Source organism: Thamnophis sirtalis, unplaced genomic scaffold, assembly GCF_051295495.1.
Source record: "Thamnophis sirtalis isolate CommonGarterSnake01/CBP01778 unplaced genomic scaffold, rThaSir2_p1.2 scaffold_3, whole genome shotgun sequence".
NCBI classification, from domain to species: domain Eukaryota; kingdom Metazoa; phylum Chordata; class Lepidosauria; order Squamata; family Natricidae; genus Thamnophis; species Thamnophis sirtalis.
Genome location: NW_028261383.1, coordinates 111,831,440 through 111,852,492, shown reverse-complemented (window position 1 = coordinate 111,852,492; position 21,053 = coordinate 111,831,440). Strand labels below are relative to the sequence as shown.

Sequence of the window (21,053 nt, the reverse complement as noted above, 5' to 3'; positions counted from 1 at the left end):
TACTAAAATGACACACTAAGGTGTAGCCCTACAGAGAACTGAGCCTACAGACAAAGGTAAGACATTTATCTTTAAACAGAGCACTACATAGGTCAATTTTTCAGGCACAAGGACATTAATCAAAACATTTGATTAAAATCCATCCAAATAATTAGTAGGTGATTGGCTACTTACTTCTAGGAGGGGAAAAAGATCCTTATCCTCATCCTTCAGCTCATTCCATTTCTGGATCAGTGGAGGCATTAACTTTTGGATATATTCCTGGGAAAAATAAGGCAACTTACAACCACATTTCAGTTGTAACCATTGTAAGTATCACAGTGCAGAAGCTTTAGAACTCCATTATGGATTCAGTCAGTCTCAATTTTAATTTGTCATGTATGTTTCTGGCATTAGGATTTCTGCTAGAACTCAAATTAATTGAGTAATATTTACCAGATTTGCAAATGCTAACAATTGCATTGATAGAGATATCTTTTAAAAGCACAAGTAGCAGACGGAGAAAACATGATCTGGAGAAATTTCAGTTCTTACTCATAAGATCTGACTTTTAAGATTTTGATTATAATAAGTAAATTAAGAGAAGTGATTAAGCAGCTGCCCAGGAAGGAGCCAAGCAACTGAATGTTGCCATTAATCTTTCATTATGTATAACTGAAGTAGGAACCTGCAGCACCTTGCTTGTTTCTAAAAACAGTAAACCACACATATACCTATCATTATTGATAACTGTTTTGAACTGCAGTTCAGTAACGTCTGGAAGACCAGTTTCCTGATGCACTAGATATAAAGGCAGATAACCAGATGTTCAATACAGTCTACAGGTAGATCTCAACCTACGAGTCATTCAGCTATTTTTTGAAGTTGCAATGGCATGAAATGAATGATGGCTATGACTGGTTCTTGGAGTTGGCTATTCCCAGCACTGCCATGGTCACATGATTGCAACCTCACCACTTGGCAACTAGTTCACACTTACAACTAGTTGTAACACATTGCAATCATGTGATCATCATTTGTAACCTTCCCTGCTTGCTTCCCCATAAAGTTAATCGGGAAGCTGGGAGGGAAGGTCATAGATCTCTGGAATAAGTTTCCCTGACCTGCAAACCCTTCCTCAGCCCTCTGTACTTATGCCATGCTGGTATTACTTGTACATCTGCAGCAACCAGCACCTATTACTTGTACATCTGCAGCAACCAGCATCTGCAGCAACCAGCACCTCCCTGACATGCACCATTCAGGCACCGAATTGTGCACTCTCTCCAACTTGTGTTGCAACACCTGCACTCCTCTGCACCATTCAAACCACACTGCTTACACATCTCTTTGTGCACCTTCACATACCCTCCTCAACCCACATTTCACCTCTTATGCATCCTCTCACATCCTCATATAATTTCCCCATCCTGTGTCCCTCATGCACTGTCTCCCCAACCCTCTCTGCAATCTTGTGTACTCTCCCCAACACTCCTCCATACATCCTGGGTCCTTCCTTCATCTGTTAGCAACCACTTACCTGCCTGCCTGGGAATTGCCACTTCCTGCTAGCTTCCCTGTTGTGCTTGACTGTGGAAAGGTGGCAGGAAATTGCCTCACCTAATGACTACGGGCTTCAGTTAACTGCGCCAACTGAGAGTGCAGGGGTGCTATCCCTAAATGATGCAGTCGCATATTACAATCTCATCGCTTAACAATGGAAATTCCAGTCCCAACTGAAATCTGAAGGCTACCTGTTTTTCAGAATGGGCTAAAAGTAAACTTTGAATGATTTGCAACAGACAGTAATAATTTCCAACTTCCACATATTTAGTATTGGCAATAACATTGTTCTTTTCTTGCTCTAAACTCAACATAACTATAAAGAATCTAATTATTATGGGGAGTTTGTTTTCTGTTTTTGTTTTGATGTGGAAGAACTCTGAAATTCATTCTATCCAGGGCCCCCAAAAGATTCTCTGATTCAAGGGGGGATTTGTTTTTCTAAATATTTATCTCTGTTACCTCAAAAACTGCATAATCCTGGTCTATTCTACCTTAGAACCTGAACTACACCTTAAGATCCTTTCACTGAAGATGTAAAGACCAAGTGTGGGATTTTCTGCACACAGGTTAACAGCTCTTCCATTGAGCTAACCCTTTCCATCAAGTTCTTCTAGTCACTAGGAAATCTCCTAGTATCAAGAGCGTCAACAGTCATGAACTGAATACTTATCTGCTTTTCTTTTCCAGAAATCCCATCTGTGGGACATTAGCATTAAGGAAACAGGTTTGGTGGAAATCCAAGAACTGTAAAAGAGGCACCCCACTATGGCTTACACTCTTTTGTTGGAGTCCGATTCCTATCTATATCTACTACCTTCAAATTTTATTATGGAAGAACATTTAATTTAGGGATTTTTGTTTTAAAGAAAACAGATATAAGTAGCAGATCCCTTTCCCCCTAATGTTATCCTATTGAGTAGAAAACCCAAAAGAATTCAAAATCTGGATTTGCCTATATTTAAAAATCCTGGCACTAATAGCATTGTATTCAAGTGGGAAGAAATAGGGAGACAGTTCAACTAATCACAGTCATTGAATGCTAGCGGTTTCTGCTGACACTGCTGCCAATAGGAAAAAATGTACTAACCGGCTGGTTGAGGTGGTGTCCAACAGAATCAGCCAGAGTGCCAATTGCATCATACAGGATCAGCAAATTCTTGTGCTGGTATTTTCCAAAAGCAAAAACCAAAGTATCCAGAATGAAACTGAGATATGGGACCAATTCTGTGCAAGCTTCTTCCTCAAGGGTGGCAAAAGCACTAAAAAAAGAGAAGACAATAAGAAGTGAATACAAACCCAAAGAATAACCAGGAAACAGACAGATAGAAATGAAAAGTCAACCCAACACTTGTTTCAGTTTGGATAATAAAAATTAGTTTTATTATGCTAGCCTAATTAGTATTTTTGATCTGAAATGTAAGGGCATTTCTCTGGATCAGACAGTACGAATGCATGACTCATCATGTGTTAGAGCTCAATCATCAAATTCTTCATCATATCCAAAGAAAGCCTCAAGGTAACAGTAGAAAGCCTTAAAAGGAGAGTAATTCTGAAGCAAAGACATGCTTCAGAATATGGGTGGCCACCCCACAGAAACCATATATTCTGGATTCAGGCTGGCAATGTAATAATTATTGTTCTCCCAGTGTTTCTCTCTCAGGATTGTAATAGGTAGGCAAAATGAGGCTACGCTCTTCCAAGAACCCAATGTCAAACTGCTTACTTGCACAATGGCAAATAGAAGTCGTGATCTCAAGCCAAACTAAAGGGCGTTAGAATATGTAATACCGTATGCAGCATTTATGTTTCCCAAAAATCCATTCATGCTACAGATCCTAGTTTTATTCAAGGCTACAGATGGAAGCTCAAGGTTTCCAGATACCTTTCTTAAGCATTTCTAAGCTTTCTACTAAGCCTAGGAGATAACAATAATCAGCTGGGACTCTACAAAGACATTTCTATATTTAAGCAGAGGGAACCATGGGTTTTAAAGGATCATCAATGTTTTATTTGTATTTAAATTATTAGCCACTTTGATTACAAATTGAAAGAAACACAAGAAATAGAAAATAAGTAAATAAATAAGAAAGCATATTTGTGCCGATAAAGAAAAAAAAATTCAGTTCTCCAATGCTGTCCTTCACAGATAACTGAAGCATTCCAGGAGCAGATTACCTGCAAGCAGCCTCCTGCACTCTTTTATTACTGTCAAGAATCCTTTTGAGCAACTCTGTCATCAGAGGCTTGAGATACATGTCTGGGGGTTGGCTTACAACCCAATGTGCATAGCGGCTCAGGGTCCAGCAGGCAATGGAACGCACCAGGGCCTTCTTGTCAGACAAACATTGGATCAAGTGAGGAATCAGCTCAGGAAGATAAGGAACCATACCCTGCATGCAGCCTAGAAATGTAAAACATGTTTTTTAGTACATGATCTAGACGTACTCAGGTAAACTTATTAAAATTGTGAATTCCATGCTTTTAATGTGATCACTAATGTCTCTCAATAGAAATAAATTCTAGTTTAAGTTAATAACTTCAAGATTCACCTTCAGCAATTGCCCCTAAGACAAGGATTCCAGACTCTTTGATGACCCACTCAGGATGGAAAAGCAGCCCCTTGAGTAGTGGAAGCAGATGCGGGAGGAGCTCATCTCGAAAGACATTGGCCAACACATCAAGGGCAGCAGCCGAACACTTCCCTGCAAAAGAAATGGGCCATGTGACATAAATGACACAAATTCTGAAAGGAGAAAAACTTTTCACATCAATCAATACAAAGAGCTTCTGTGCTAAACCCTGCTAGAAACTCATTTATAAGTTCAACAGTATATATTGGAAAATTAAGTATATGCTCTTCTCTCAAGTCCCTGCCAAGATGATGTAAAATTAGAGTTAAAAAAGAGGCAGCCACAAAAAAGAGTAACAATTGGTTTCCAGTAAAACTTGTTTTCTACATCTAATTATCATCCAATTCCATATAACAGCAAAGTAGAAAACACACTAACAGTTTCCCCTACACAGGGCTCAAGTTCAAAAATGGTCGTAGTATAGCACTTCTCCATTTGACCCATGTGCACTACATCCCAGAATCTACATCCCTGACATTTTACTCCTCTCGATCCCTAGAGCACCGTTTAATACTAATTCCTCTACGCACTCAGATTCCAGTCAGACAGTGTGTCATCGTCATCATCCTCATCCTCTCCATCTTCCTCATCCTGCAACCGCTCCTCTTCGTGCTGCAGAGTAACTGTGCGTGATTTATGAAAGCGAGGTTTGATATCTTGTTCACTATCTGGGATAGCTTCATCCTCCTCCACATCACCCTGTAAGTGAAAGGAAAGAACCTATAGAATTCCATTTGATAGGGAATCTCTCTTGCTAGGAAAGCAAAACACTGTATAGTATCCCACTGGTCCTTCAATGAAAGACCTGAATTATTCTCTGAAACCCAATTACTCTCTGTATAGAATAGATTCAGATAAGAAACCAACAAAGACCATGGATATACTTCAAAATGCTGACAAACATCTGATAGAATGAAGTGAACTACAAGTTTCTCAAGAGGCTTCAGACAATGCTTCTATGGATCAGACAGTACGAATATAACAACCCATCACTGGTGTCAGGTCAAAGGTCATGCATCATTTCCATAAATGCATTTTCTCAGCCTTTTTCTTGTACTTACAAATACACTACATTATCAAAAGTATTCGCTCACCTATCCACGTAATCAGACTCAGTTGTTAATGAATACTTTTGGCAATATAGTGTATGTTATAACTTTCTTTAAGAGGCAAAAATCTATACCATCTGACTTATTGCTGATAACTTCTTTTTTGTTACCTGATATATAAACTACGACTACCAGTTTGGTGTAGTAGTTAAGGCACAAGGCTAGAAGTTCTAACACAAGGCTAGACCAGGAGTTCTAATCCTGCCTTAGATAAAAAGCCAGCTGGATGACCCTGGGTGTCACTTTTTCAATGGCAAACCACTTCTGGGAAAAACTTGCCAAAAAAACTACAAGGATTAGCCCAGGAGTCAAAACTGATATGAAGGGATCAGTATGTGTATACAGTGTATGTGTGTATTACATTTTTGGCAACTGATAATGTACTTTTTCAGTTTCATAGAAATGTCTACTATCTTTTTTCCACTACACCAGGATGGATGTTCAAGCAGTAACAATGGCATAAAAAACAATGAAGCAGTATTGAAGCTACTATACAACACAGAATAATACCATTTTAATTAACTTGGCTTAGTAAAGAACTATGAATAGTGATAAAAAGTCAGAAAAGAAAAAGTATCAAGAAACTAAGCAGCATAGTATTCCTAAATTGTTTGGATGGTCGAAGTAATACCTTCAACAATATGATGTCAATTTCTGAATATTTCATGCCCTTCACCAAAATAGGAATCAATCTGTTAAAAGAAAATGAGATAGATTAGTTTATCAGGTGAAAATTTGACCCAGAACAATACAGATAACAGCAGCTGTGACAAACAGGAATGAAAATGTATGATTTGCATTTCAATAGCATCTGAGAGTTCAAAAACATTTGAACTTTTTCTAAAGATATCATGGCCTCTGTTGTTAGGCAAGCAACTACAGTATGTAATAGTAAATTATAAAGTCCATTCAGACTTGGGTTGTGATTAAAAAAAGATGATAGACATTCTAGGGCACTGGTTCTCAACCATTTCTTCACCAGGGACCATTTTAAATACCTTTTCTGACCACGGACCATGGCTGTGGATCCCCAAGGCTTAACTCAAGATTTAAATAACATTTCTTCAAGATTTTGTGGACCCCCAGTGATGACATCACAGACCCCCAGGGTCTGCAGACCACAGGTTGAGAACCACTGCCCTAGGGCAAGATCAGATCTAGCGGGTTAAAGCTACAAAGGTGGTTCAAGCCAGAAATCAGAAATACTTTATAACTGTAAGAGCTATTAATCAGATAATAGGCCATCACGTTATGTGGTGATTTATCTTTCATAAAGAGGCCAATCAGAAATGTTGTAGTGTATTCGGCACTGAACAGGGGATTGTCTTTCTAATTCTATAATTCTATACATCTACAATAAATTCATATTAATATGTGAGATAGGAATATAACAAGTATACATAGTAATTGATGGGCAATAGTCTACCAGTGGCAATTGGTAATAGGTGGGCAATAGCAATTGATGGGCAATTTTAAAATATTTTTCTTCTTTCCAGTTCTGGAAAGAGTAATAAAATCTTATGCTCAGTCCTATAAGAAGCAATCTAAATGACATGCCAAGACATGCAATTTCACTTGCTGAAATATGAAGATAGATTTGCTTAGAAAAGAGTGGCCAACCATCTTGTCCCATCTTTCTAATTAATAACTAGTACAGTGACAGTTGGCTTGGTGAAGTCTAAAGTTTAGTTTATGGTGAGAGATACTATCCATCTGGAATAAAATAGTTGCGGAATATTTCTTATAACCAAAGGGATATATATTAACTATTTTCATTTCTATATTCTGTTATTTTATTGTATTAGTTTCTCTTAAGAAAGCTCACAAACATATACATTAAGACTATATATATATATATATTGTTTAATATATAGTTTTAATATAAACTAGTCAGCCTAAGGTAGTTGAAACTGAGATAAGCAAAATTAGCTTAGTGCAACTAAGTCTTATTCTGCCTCCTTTCTTGCACAAAGCTTCTATTAAGAAAGGATACAATAGTGGAATCATCTGCACATTTTCACAATGTAAATATCAATCACTTACTCCATGAAAACAAAGTTCATGGATCAAAAGTAGACCGTCACTACTGCCGCTATTAAATTACTCACTGTACTAGAGGTGAAGACAACACCTCTTTGCAGATGGGTTGCTCAGCCAATGTCAGCCAGAATTCACATGCTTCCAATGCCACATTTTCATCACTGTCCTGAGTCCTCTCAAGCATATACTGTAACAGACAAAACCACGTGACATAAAAGCTTTGATTCAAGAAAACAGCTTTTTGCTTTGTCTTTTCCGCAAAACGCAGTGCACATACTCGACATCTCATTTAGACCATTCTGAAATATTTTCTTTTAAAAACTCTCCAACATTCATTATGATTATATTACTATTATTCAATGACTTGTAAAATTGATTAATTTCTCCTATTGTAGAATTAAGAATTGTACTTGAAGGAATATTAGTTTGTGGGTTTAAATTTTGAAGGCTTTTGGAGAAGAAAAAAAGCAAAGATTGGAAGTAAATAATTTTCATTTTTGAATAGAGAATACAGGTAGTCCGCAACTTGCAACATGTCATTTAGTAACTGTTTGAAGTTACAACCGCACTTTAAAAAGTGTCTTATGACTGTTTTTCACACTTACAACTGTTGCAGCATCCCCATGGTCACGTGACCAAAATTCAGACCCTTGGCAGCTGACTCATATTTATGAGTGTTTTGGGGTCATGTGATCACCTTTTGCAATCTTCCGACAAGCAAAGTCAATGGGGAAGCCAGATTCACTTAACAACCGTGTACTAAATTAACAGCTGTAGTGGTCCACTTAACAATTGTGGCAAGAAAGGTTGTAAATGGGGAAATACTCACTTAACAAATGGCTTACTTAGCAGTAGAACTTTTGGGCTCAATTATGGTTGTAAGTTGAGGACTACCTGTATTTGGTAGTGACCTGATATGTATTTGCTTGTGACTTATCACGTAAGTAGTATAAGTAAGTGAGAACGAACCTTTCAGTGGAGCTATACAAGCAGACAAAATGTTGGACTGGATGGTGCAGGGTCACGTTTTTTGTATTTTTGTTCATTCAGTTTTGTTGGTAATCATCGTAAACTTTATATTTGATAAACATCAACAGGGTGAATAGTTGTCAGGTATCGATAAATGCTACATGACACTCAAAATGTTGTAGCATGTCACTTCTGACATGCATGTGGTAGGTTTGCGATCATTGGTTTACAGGGACCTGTTCAAAGCAAGAGTACTTACTTGGATGATACTATGCATGTGAGGGATCAGTCGGTCAATTCGCACTTCTAGCAGCATTACTAATGCTCTACAAACATTCTTTCGAACCTCAGGATCTTCATCTACTGCCAAGGCAAATAAGTGCTGCCAAGAATGAGGAAAAATTATTTTAAGTCATGAATCCAATGCGAACTTCAACAACTGGGTAAATACTTGGATCTCCAAGAACTGTTGTAGCCTAGAGAGAAAATCTTCCCTCCTATCCAGAAAAGCATTACAATTTGTGTTCTTTGTCATTCATACAGAAATGCATTTATTTCACATGCAACTCAAGCCAAGTGCAAGTAGTATTTCTAACAAGTGAACACATGGTGACAATGAAGTTAGTAAAGCAAAAACAAGTGTATACAGAAAGAAAACAGAAAAGTTTCAAGCTTACAGTTGGTTGTACACTCTATGAATATTAAAAGTTTTTCAGACACTGTCTGCATATTTTCAAATACAGAGGTAGCACAAGACAGCAAAACAGTGACCTCAGTACACATTGTTGAGGCCATATTATATTTATCTAAATTTAGGGAAAGGAATATGTTGGTATTAAGAACCAAATACCTTTCTCTTTGTACTGCAGTTTTCTACGGTTGCTTCTGACTATAGATATGTACCTAACTGCAGTAAAATTACTAAAAAGTAGAAAGCTAAAGATGCAAATGTTGAAATCCTTATCTTCCTTTAAGAAATAATATTAAGCACTAGACAAAAAAAAAGACCTGATACTCCCTATAGTTATAGTAGATGACAAATATAACAATCACAGAACAAAATCTGATCCACTGACAAACTTTGCTCTGAAATCCATTGGCATTTCTTAAAATTTTGAGGCCTCCTCAGCTACACATTAGCCAGTAAATAAATTTCCAAAAAATAATTCCACAGCTTCTCCCCATCATTGTTCAGATACAGAAACATTTGGTATGTTTCCAGTTTCAGGATACTTGACCCAAAAACTATAATAATCAGAAAGAAAACCTCTGGAAGATGTTCACAGACTTCTTTTTATTTAAGATGAAGTGATTTATCCTTAATTAGAGAATTTACCTGGATTTGGAAAAGCTCAGGAAGTCAGGAGCTGCAGGTTTCCCCTCCCATCTATAAAGTGTTATGTTATAATGATATTTCAATGAGACTTTTGCCTTAATTTTAAGGATGCATTTTTAATTTTTAGAAGTCCGTAAAGTCTATCAGAAATTTATCAGTTTATTATAGTTGCTCACCAAAGTTACACAGGAAGTGCTGCAAATTGGAAGGAATCTGGGAGTTGGAGAAAAGGGATTTGGAAATTACCCAACTGTACTTTAAAATTATAATACTAAAGAGTCCATAGAACACCTAATATATAAGTGGACTATAAAACCTCAACCTTCAAAACAACTGTTGCCTAGGATAATTCCTCTTACCTCGATAAATGTATCTATGTTATCCATCAAGGCCTGGGCCCTCTCCATGATGAACTGGTTGACACAAGCAATAGCATGCGACCTAAGGAACAGAAAACAACAGCTTTAAAAATATTTGGTTTAGCCTTTGCTATTGACTTCAGTAATTTAGTAACAACATGGTATAATCTCAAGTTCTGGACGACCAATAATTTGTTCTAAAAATAGATCAGACTTAACAAATTAATTATCTTTACTTATTTCTACAAGTAGTTCTCAACTTATGGCCAAAATTGAGTCCAACTTTTCCGTTGCTAAACGAGACATTTGTTAAATGACTTTTGCCCCATTTTACAACCTTGTCAGTTATAAAGTAAATCACTGCAGTTGTTAGGTAACACAGTTGTTAAGTGAATATGGCTTCCCCATTGACTTTGCTTGTCAGAAGTTGGCAAAAAGTGATTATGTGACCGTTTTGATCATGACACTGGGATGCTGCAAAGTCATAAGTGTGAAAAAGTCATAAGGCACTTTTTTCAATGCCGTTATAACTTCAATCAGTCACTAAATGAAATGTTGCAAGTTGGGGACTACCTGTATTTTCTATTCAAAAATGAAATTATTTACTTCCAATTTTTGTTTTCTTTCCCCCAAAAGCCTTCAAAATTAAAACTTACAAACTAATATTCCTTCAAGTACAACTCTTAATTCTACAAATTAATTTTACAAACCATCGAATAATAGCAGTATAATCATAATGAATGTTGGGAGGTTTTTAAAAGAAAATATTCCGTCTTAAATAAAACGGTTTCCTAATTTTGCTGCTCTTGTACAATGTGAAATAAGAAACAGATCTAACTTTAAGAAACGTAGCGAAATTCTGTTAAGATCTGAACATTCGCTAAGTATTAAATTTCTATGTCCAAATGACGCCGGACACAACTGAGTTTGCTTATTGCACAAAGTCCTCATGCAATTTATTTAATTTTTGCTTTGTATATAACATTGGTTTTGATTTATTCAATATAATATGTTTAAACAATTTTGAAGCATGATGTGCAAAACTATGATCGTATAATTTTACAACAATGGATGCTTGTTTCCCAGCAGTCACCTTCAGAGGAAGGAACCATGCTTGTCAATGCCCACTGCATTCCGTGAAAAAAAACACCAAGGTGAGTAGAAGGAAACTATAGTATAGTGCTTATTTGTAATGTAATCCTAAGAATTAAGGATTGGTTTGTAACTATATTTTATTTTTTAAATTATTTTATTAATACACTATTTTAATATATATCAAATATACTATTTTAATAATAGTAAATATACTATGAAAATAATTAACAGTAAAACTGATGATAAAAACAGTAATTTGATTGATTCTATTAAAGCCTAACAGGATAGAAATATTTTTACATTATTAAAATGGTAACTATGTTACAAGGATAGTTCTAAAGATTAAAATATGTCACTATATAACAATAAATGTTCTTCTTCACACTTGGCACTCTGAAGGGAACATTCAGAGAAGAATCTTGCTTATGGAAGCCTGGATATGACAAGCAGCACTTTCTACCAACTTCGCTTTTCTGTTTATGTAATCAAGGGCCCTAATCAAAAAACTGCCATTACAAACATTTTCTTAAATTGAAAACGGTATTCCAAGCAATTCAGGATGCAAAACTCAATGGTCACATATCTATTATTGTTTACTAACAATTTACTCTATCACCTGTTATGTGTAGACACCTATAGTTAATGGTTTCTTTTTAGTTCCATTACTTGTAAAGAAAGAAAGAAAGAAAGAAAAATCCCATAATGAAGGAGGGAGTGCTTCCATTTATGCTACTCATTTATTTCAACCAGAAATTTTGGCTTAGTTTCATCAGCTTATGAAGCTTCTGTCTAGAATCACCTATTACACTAAACTATGAGATGTTTTGACTTTTCTTTTTAATATGACTTGATCACTTTACTTTGCAAAACCATTGTTAATGGATTAACATCACGTGAACTTAGACAATTGTAGTTGAATTAGTCACAAGTACTGCGGTTAATTATTGTAATGGGTGTACCTTGACTGTCAGCACTCTCCAGATTGCTAAGAAAACTGAGAATTGGAAATCAACCCAATCAGAGACTCCAAAGATCAGTAAGACTAGTTTAGATACCTGAGCTGCTTGCCAAACCAACTACTAATTTTGTGACAGAAAAAATATTTGAAATTAGATAGCAATAGGATTTTAGTTTATTCAATCAAAAAGCAGTAAATATATTACAAAAAGCTTTAATTACTTTAATTTTAATCAGAAATGGCACATTCCACTAAACGTTTCATTGATGTTAGAACAGATACATGCCTAATTTTGGGGCTGCAATGCTTGAAGAACTGAAGGAATTTTGGGATCATGACATTAAGAGGCCGGTTGAGAGCATCGCTGTCCAAGAGCTCAGCAGAATCTTCACAGATCTTCTGTAAGGCACCAAATGCCCCCTATAGAGCATTGTAACATTTAGTAATAAATATATGGAAATGAAAAACAGGCAAAGAGCATCTAAAATTCATTTGAATGCAGCTTGGCTCGGCTCCTCAAATTGCTTTTCTAACATGAGCGGTATTCAGTCTGTGCCAGAGAAAAGACAAGCTGCCAATTTGAAGGAACGTGCTGTCCTCTTACTCAGAGCCAGACTTCCTACGCAACAACCTGGTTATGTGCCATTCTAGTGGCTAAATTGCTAAAAAGATTGCAGCAGGAATACCAATTGGATTGTTATTTTTTAAAAAAAACTTTTTTAGCAGTAAAAACAGGGAGCACTTGGATATATTCTTAGAATACCCATATTTCCAAGATGCAAAATGTTTAACCTGAATTTTTTTAGGGTAACAGTTGGACCTGATACTGCCCAACTCTCTCTTTTTACACCCCTCCCATTTTAACTATGAAGTTTTGCGATGAAAAATTGCACAGTACAACAAAAGTACAGGTAGTCCTCAAATTACAGCCACAATGGAGCTCTGAATTTCAGTCATAAATCATTCAGATAGTAAGCCAAGGCAGATGTGACTTTTACAACTCTTTTTAGGATGGTCATAAAGTGAATTGTGTTGTCATTAAGTCAATCTATTCTTCTGAATGGGTGAGGGTTTTGCTAGAAAGAGAAAAAAATGCAGTCATGTGACTGCAAGGTGCTGCAACCAGTTGTACATGCAGGTCAGTTGCCAAGCTCCCAAAATGCAATTACATGATGTGGGGTAGGGGGTGAGGCAGCTGTCATAACTTTGAGGATAGGTTTATTGAACTGGTTATAAGTCAAGGACTACCTGTACTACCTGCATCACATTGTGTACAGCAAGAACACATTTCTGAAATATGACATTACATCTTCAAAAAAATGTGAACACTATCTAATACCAGCTAGGCTTTTATATTCAATTAACTTCATAAATCCTGAAAACATCAATATTTTATTTTATCCTATGTTATCTATATTAGAGGAGCAAAAGCACCAACCAATTAAGATACTGGGCTTGTGGGCAGCAAGGTTGGCATTCAAGAACTTCTGTTACTGGCCCCAGCTCCTGCTAACCTAACAGTTTAAAAGCATGCAAATGCAAGTAGATAAATAGTTACCATTTTGGTGGGAAAGTAACAATGATGTGTGCACTTTGAGCATATAGTTATACTGGCCACGTGACCATGGAAATGTCTTCGCGCAACATTGGCTCTTTGGCTGTGAATTAGATGAGCACCGCCCCCTAGCGTTGGACACGACTGGGAGGGGAAACTTTGTCTATATGTCTGTCATTTTAAAACTGTCATGTCCCTCACAGAGGGACTCTGATGTTTACTGATTAGAAAGAGTAAACTCACAATAGCTGATTACTGAGAAGACATAGGATTCCAATGAACAGGAAGTGACTAATAAATTATAAGTTCAATATATTAATATACTATACCTAGAAATAACTGAAAAATCCTTAACACACTAAATAAAATATGGCCTCTGGCATCACTTACACTAGCTTTCTTAGGAAAATTTCAATGCCAAATCTATACACTCTATAGCCGCAGTTAAGACCATCTTGCTGGCTCAAGCCATCAAATAATTCTATGCAGTTGCCAGACTCACTTCACATGTGTTGTAATCTTCAGAATTAAGTAAATTGCAGAGTTGGGGCAGAAGCTCTGGCCACATCTGCAATTCTCCTTTGGAAGCAATTGTTGTTATAAGAATACCTGCCAAAAGAAACAACAAACTATAAGATCACCTCACAAGCCAATTTCTCATATAAGAACTTTGATTTTATAATGTTTGCTATAAAAATGGATTTTCTACTTAAGATCCAACATGCTCGTTACCTATTGTTTACTAGAGCCAAGAGCTGTTGATTCCCCAACTAATCTAACAGAAAACATGCTAAGACTCTTAACGCCACTGACACATACTAGGAAGCATAACTATTATTTATAGGTAATGAAAACAAAATGTGCAAATCCTTTATGCTACGTGTTTTTGGAGAGCCACAATTGGAAATAAATGAAATTTTACAGTTTACGTTATATATTTTTGCCCGCAAAGAGATACTCTATACTATGACAAAGGTCTATACCAACAAATCCAGTTTACACAGTCCGCTTGATTCATGTCTGATAAACCCTGTCACCTACTTTTTACAAGTCTTCCTATACACAGAGAGAAGTAAACAAGTTCCAATTTGCAGTTAGCTGACAATTACAGGTTAAAACAGCACTTATTTTCACATCCCAATATGTTCCAGAGCTCATTTCAGAGCCAAAACACTGCACAGATTAATTGTAGTTAGTAATTCATCCTCAGCTTCTTACCGCTACTCACCAATTGTAGCTCTTATAAGAGAAGAAGCATCCCCTATGTTATTAAGACACTCTTGCTTAATGAATTCAGCAACAGGCTGGGGAAAACTCTGGTAGTGAGCTTTCACATTGTTCTTCAGGATCAAGCCACTCAGAGAACGGGTAGGTTCATCTGTTTTAAAGAGATCAGTTGGATTAGAACTAAATTTTATGAGGTGTAACATAAAATTACAGACACTTTTTATATAATAACATTAAAAAACCAGAAGTAAAAGTGATGTGAATAAAGATACTGAAAAAACTGGATTCAAAAATTGGTTGATTGCCATGCAACGAAGTTATGTACACCAAAAAAGTAATGCAGCCTATATATGCATATTTTAAATACATCCATAAGATTATACATCTCTAATTTTCTTATACTTTGGACTGCAAAACTGTTTGGACTCTAACATCTGATCCTGCTATAACTGGAGAAAGTTCATAAACCAAGCTGTGTTGAAAAAGGTCACAGTCTGATCTCCCATTCAGCCAACAAATTTAGCAGCATGATTGTATTTTGGCTCTACAATGTAACTTAGCATTCATGTACTTCCTTTAGTCTTATGTGATATATACACTTTCAGATTTTAAGAAATTTGACAGTACCATTGTAAATGTACTGAGCTAGATTATATCAATTTCTATTCATGTTTTTCATGCTATATTTATTATCCTATAATTCAGAGCAGTGCTAAAGATCATAGTATTTCAATTAAAATTAAAAAAAAAACAAGATGCATGGATTATTCAACAGTATTTTTTTTTGTTTCAGTGTACCAAAATATTATAACTGATGGGGTAAACACTACTGCCTCGATACAAAAATGAAAACTTAAATGGTTAATAATATTAACCATTTAGTAGATTAAATTTTGTTTAAAAAGATTGTACGGTTGGGTGACCATAAGGGCTCTATGAACCCTAGCTTTCACAAAATATATGAGAGCATTTTAATATATCAATAAATCTTGTGTGTAGAATTAAATGATTATTTGTTCCTAAGTCATCCAACAAAACTGCCAAAAGCTTTAAGGGGAGGAAAAAGGTAAAAATATAATTATTGTTATTTCACTCAGGAGTATCACTAGTTTCTAGTATAAATATTGGCTTATTACAAATTATTATAAAGATCCAAACAACTTCAATCCTTTTGGTATACTTAAAATGAGAACACTACAGACCTTTGGTCATTAGTCACAGAACATCTTTATCTATAGGATCACTTGCAAGTTAATTTATGTGTTTACAATGGGCTTGTCTTCTTCTTACCTTATTTGCGATTATTTCATTGGAGCTCTTCCAAAAGCTCAGTCTATTAACCCTTGCTCTACCATTTTGAAGGGGGAGCATAGCTCCAATAGAGCAGCATTAAACAAAACAAAAGAAGCTAGAGTTTTTGATTCCTGAACTCCTCCTTTGCTTTCTAAGTGATATAGAGCACCAAATTATCAGTCACGCATCAAAAGGAAAATCTCCTTTAAGCTGTTAAATCAGGCAGTTTTCCAACATTAATCAGAAGCTAAATATGCTGTGTCATTTAAGTCAAAATCTATTTTTCCCAATATTCTAATGGCCCATTAATTTAAGCAGACATTATAAATTAGATGTTGTGTCCCAATACTACAAAGATAAGTTTTTTAAAAAAAATTGTGTTGTAGTAGATTTAATAGACAGACATACCCTCAGATTTCAGTCGTGTCAGAACAAATATCAAATAGTTATTGAAATCAGGGAACTGGTTGAGCTGTTTCAGTTTCTGTAGCATTAGTTAAGAATTCATTCTTAATATAATATGTTCTAACAAAAAGTCTCCAAAAGCCCTTTGTTTCCATATTGCCCTATGACAGGAGCTTTTGGCCATCTGGAGTTTGCCAGATATGCTGGAATGCAAGATCCATAATCCCCTAGCCAGCCCATTACAAAAGGCTACAACAAGAATAAGACACTGCCAGAAGAACTGCTTTCAGCTAGCACTGTTTTTTTCAGCTAGCACTGTTTTAGATTAAGTGTTTGTGATATCCCCCCCATGACCTAGCTTGTAAATCCAATCAATATTAACACTGGTCCAGAAATACGGGAATTGCAGCCCCAAGTATCTGGAAAAAGTTGTATGTTGGGAAAGTTGTTAATAAACTATTTATTAGTAATTACAGGTAGTCCTTGACTTAAAACCACAACTGAGCCCCAAATTTCCATTGCTAACCAAGGCAGTTATTAAGTGAGTTTTGCTCCATTTTATTACCTTTTTTGCCACAATTGTTAAGCAAATCACTGCAGTTAAGTGAATTATGCAGCTGCTTGTCAGAAGCCAACCTGGAAGGTCACAAATGTTGATAACATGACCCCAGGATAGTGGAACTGTCATAAACACATGCCAGTTGCCAAGTGGCCAAGTTTTGATCACATGATCATGGGCATGCTATAATGGTTGTAAGTGTGAAAAATGGTCATAGATCACTTTTTTCAGTGCCATTGTAACTTTGAACAGTCACTAAACGAATGGTGATAAGTCAAGGATTACCTGTAACACATCATTTTCCCCTCTATTCTTTAAGTTCATTGCAAATGAGAACTGCATTTTGTTCTCTTTTTAAATCTCAAGCAATGGTGTAGCAATGCTAATTATTTCAAGGATACATCTTGCACAATACGCTGGGTTGCTGTGTTTGGAGACTGGGAATCTTTGAGTAACTGAAGAACTTGTTGGAGGCCCTGTTCATCTGGCTGCCAGTCCATGATGGAGAACTGCCTATCTGTAGTTAGAAAAAGTATTAAAACATAAATTAAAAGTAGTAATACACATACAAGCAAAGCTAACAGCAAAATTCCTTAAGAATGCAACCTGGAAATTAATCTACATGCAAAATTATATGGCTACACACATTTGATATCATTGCTTTATAAACCAGACAGGAAATCAACACAAACTTTACTTCATTCCAGCCTAGCTTATATTCAGAAAAGAAAGGATGAAATGTAAATCCAAGATTTTGCTTATGAGGGCTTAAAATACATTGTTTTAATAAAGAAAGGTAATAATTGAATTCCATATTTCTGTGGTGTAGGATATGTGGAAGATCAGCCAAAGAGTTTCTCAGATGGAGTGGTTTCATATTTCAACAACAAAGTACCATACTTTTGTGCAATATAATACCCTAAATGAACTTTATAAATAAAATTGCTATGGTTTCCTATGAAAACAGATTAAATGAAATCTAGTAGGAACTTTTATCTACAATATCTAAGACAATACGTTTTTCAAAGAAAAAACAATTAGAGGCTACTAGAAAAATATGAGGCACCAGAGTGAAACTCTACTTATGCACACATTTAGTCATGGTGGGGCAGAGGGTATAGAGAACAATTTGCTTCCATGTTAGAGATGTCTGGTAGGGAAGGAGGATTTATACTGAAATAAATTGAAAAATAAATTACATGAAGACAGCAAAGGAAATTAATGCAGAGGATGATATGGGAAGAAGACAAGAAGCCAGATGCCTTAATTTACCATCTTTCAAAAATGGTAAATTAAAGATTAAAAAGCTGTAAATTCTTCAAACTCAGCAACTTATTTGACTCCTCCCACTCCACTTTCAGATCTTCACCTAAAAACTCTTGGTAGAACTGATTCCTCATCCCAATATACTTATATGACCACCTTTGCCATGAAATGTAACAAGATTTTTCAAATCTTTCAGTCTGTTTGAGCACATGAACTCATACATGTCAAATGCTCATTTGTTGCTGGCAATCTCTCATAAAGTGGTCCAATTATTTCCAAGCTGTGATATTTTGTATCTCAGGGGGGAAAAATATTCCATGATGTTTAGTTATACGTATTTGTGGGATTTATAAATATACTCAATATTCTATGATAGAGGACCAAACAAAACTATAACTTCTAGATATGTTTGTATTTCTCTTTACATTTCAACCAAGATTGAATGTTTTTATTATAAAAATTAATCCATGGGACCTGCTCTTCCTCCTTTAAAAGCCCTCCCCCTCTTCTATTGTTTTGTAAGCTTTTTATGTCATATGTTCCAAAATACCTATTTTTTTTAAAAAAAATATTACCATGACCTAATGCAGGAAATTTTTTATTACTTTTGGATTGAATAGCACTATACTGTTCCAAAAGAGGGTTAAAAGAATTACAATAAAACCCAGGGTATTATTGGAAACAGGCACTCAAGAATAAGCTATTTATAAAGCCCTAAGAACAGAAAATACAAGGCAAGCATTGCTATGAAAAAATCAGTATATGGAACCTTCAATTGTGAAGAAATATATAGAAGAATCAAGAGATGCTAACAGCAGACATTTGTACTCGTCGACTGGCAAAAAAATGCCAATAATTTTAAATTTAGGTTGCATTCCTTCTAATGTAAGCTCTTATAAAATCAAGCATAAATGCTTGAAAGGAGACCATAGACCGAAAAATAAAGCTATTCTACCATTCTGTAACAGTTATTTTGAAGGGGGGGGGACGGGACGGACGGACTAAATCCACTGAAAAACTCAGTCCACGCCGGGCAGAACCCAGGAAATCCTTTTATTCCATGATCCCTCCAGGCAACCATCAGCCACAATTCAACGGGGCCTCCATGTTAAAGATGATTACCTCCACGTACCGGGAGGAGGGAGGGCCCAAGAGACAATCGCATTAAGAAAAAGAAAGCAGGACTTTCTTGCCCTTTCCGGGCTTTTCGAAAGCGTGTGGGGCAGTTGTTGGGGGGTAAAGCAGATACCGGGCTAAGGGAACCGGCGGGCTCTCTCGATCAGCCCAAGGCTTTTGTCTTGCATGTCTGAAGCACATTTCCGCACATTTCCCCAACGCGCTGGCTTTTCTGTCTCCGCCCGCCCGCCCGGGTTCCGCAGCATCACCTCCTACACAGAGGCGCACCACGGTAAGCAGCCGCCACGGCGGGGCACCAGAGCCCCCTTCCCCGAAAAGCCACTTGTCCCTCCCGAGACCGGAGGGCCCCCACCAGCCGCAACTGAAGCTTCGGGGTCGCTCCCCACGCCAGCCGCCACGCCGAGGAGCTCAGCCGGCGGCGTCGCGCCCACCGACCCACCCCGCTCAAGCATGGCCGGCGTCTCCTCAGACAATCAAGAGGCTCCGCTCTGCCACCGGCCCTCCTCGCGCCATCCGGCCGCAGCACCTTCGGGTCAGCTTTGGCCGAACTCCTGAAAGGCTCCCCCTCACCCAACTCCTCCTGCCTAGGCCGAAACTCGCGCCATCCGCCTCGTACCGGCGGCTCCTGACCCTCCGCCGACCATCACTACCACCCCCGGGCGAGGTACCTGTGCTCTCCCCGCGTGCCCAGGCTGAGGCCGCGGCGTCAGCTCCGAAGGAGAGAGAGAAAGAACGAAGGAAGGGGGCGGCAAGCCAGAAGCGAACGCTACACGCGGGCTGTGAGCCGGGCCGGCCGCCGTCTCTGCCTGTCACGTGTCCCGGCGCAAACGCGAGAGGAAGCCGAACCGCTTACGCATGTCGGAGGAAGAAAGTGCATCATGTAGCCGCTCAAGAAAGGGCGGTAGCCACGCCTCGTCTTCTGGAGTCTGGATACTAGCGGTCACGTGGCACAACCTTACCTTGCGGGGAATGGCGCTGAAGTGGAGTGAATGTTGCTTTCGAATGGCTTCCCAAAAATAACGAGCAAGCAGTCTGTTTTCCTTGTACAGGGGAAGATAGCCCCTGCCTTCACGTAGAATGCTAGCCCATGATTAACGGATCCATGCTTCATTCTAGTTTCCTCCATCTGCACAGCACCTTAATCCACAAGTAGCCAATAAAAATAGACTGAAGTACTGTACAACGCATATTCGTGCATTTGTTACTTTATCTTTAAGGTACACCGAAGCAACTGGATTGAATGAAAAGTCTGCTTCAGAGACAACCACTGAGTTGCAAATTAGCCCATTTTAGGCAAAAGGTTTTTCAAATCCAAAATTTAGATTGTGAAACGAAGCCATTTGATTAAGGTATGAAATAGTGGCTTGGTTAACAATGGATTGTCATGCAAACAGTTTAACTGGATGGAAACAAAATTCAACAGTTTTATAGCATATTGAAGACAATGCAACAAGAAAATCTTTGTTATGTTAACAAGTTTTTTGCTTATTCAGTCCCTCAAACAAGCATCAACATTATGCTTCTCAGAACTTCATATAAGGAGCAGAAGGAATTCTGCCTGACAAATACA

The 21,053-nt window shown here is 37.3% G+C and overlaps 1 protein-coding gene and 1 non-coding gene across 4 annotated transcripts in view; both read right to left on the bottom strand.

Annotated features, from left to right (window-relative positions):
• TNPO2 (transportin 2) overlaps nucleotides 1–20,462 on the bottom strand; it is a 30,924-nt gene extending 10,462 nt beyond the window's left edge. The window contains exons 1-15 of one of the 3 annotated variants that reach the window (XM_087709700.1): nucleotides 20,443–20,462; nucleotides 17,482–17,597; nucleotides 16,525–16,600; nucleotides 14,825–14,974; nucleotides 14,099–14,205; nucleotides 12,328–12,461; nucleotides 9,989–10,070; nucleotides 8,553–8,675; nucleotides 7,393–7,511; nucleotides 5,916–5,976; nucleotides 4,706–4,874; nucleotides 4,095–4,247; nucleotides 3,721–3,946; nucleotides 2,633–2,804; nucleotides 175–261 (exon numbers count right to left, since the gene is read on the bottom strand). In XM_087709700.1, coding sequence (XP_087565826.1) covers nucleotides 175–261; nucleotides 2,633–2,804; nucleotides 3,721–3,946; nucleotides 4,095–4,247; nucleotides 4,706–4,874; nucleotides 5,916–5,976; nucleotides 7,393–7,511; nucleotides 8,553–8,675; nucleotides 9,989–10,070; nucleotides 12,328–12,461; nucleotides 14,099–14,205; nucleotides 14,825–14,974; nucleotides 16,525–16,600; nucleotides 17,482–17,580 — 1,758 coding nt within the window. In that variant the 5' untranslated portion in view covers nucleotides 17,581–17,597; nucleotides 20,443–20,462. Of the gene's footprint in view, nucleotides 1–174; nucleotides 262–2,632; nucleotides 2,805–3,720; nucleotides 3,947–4,094; nucleotides 4,248–4,705; nucleotides 4,875–5,915; nucleotides 5,977–7,392; nucleotides 7,512–8,552; nucleotides 8,676–9,988; nucleotides 10,071–12,327; nucleotides 12,462–14,098; nucleotides 14,206–14,824; nucleotides 14,975–16,524; nucleotides 16,601–17,481; nucleotides 17,598–19,922; nucleotides 19,942–20,151; nucleotides 20,279–20,442 lie in introns of those variants that run through there. The other 2 variants (XM_014063299.2, XM_087709699.1) reach the window with 2 other exon arrangements.
• Nucleotides 2,976–3,048, bottom strand: LOC148048108 (small nucleolar RNA SNORD41). The gene has a single exon (XR_015696186.1). It is a non-coding gene; the product is annotated as a small nucleolar RNA SNORD41 (small nucleolar RNA).
• Nucleotides 20,463–21,053: the final 591 nt, after the last annotated feature.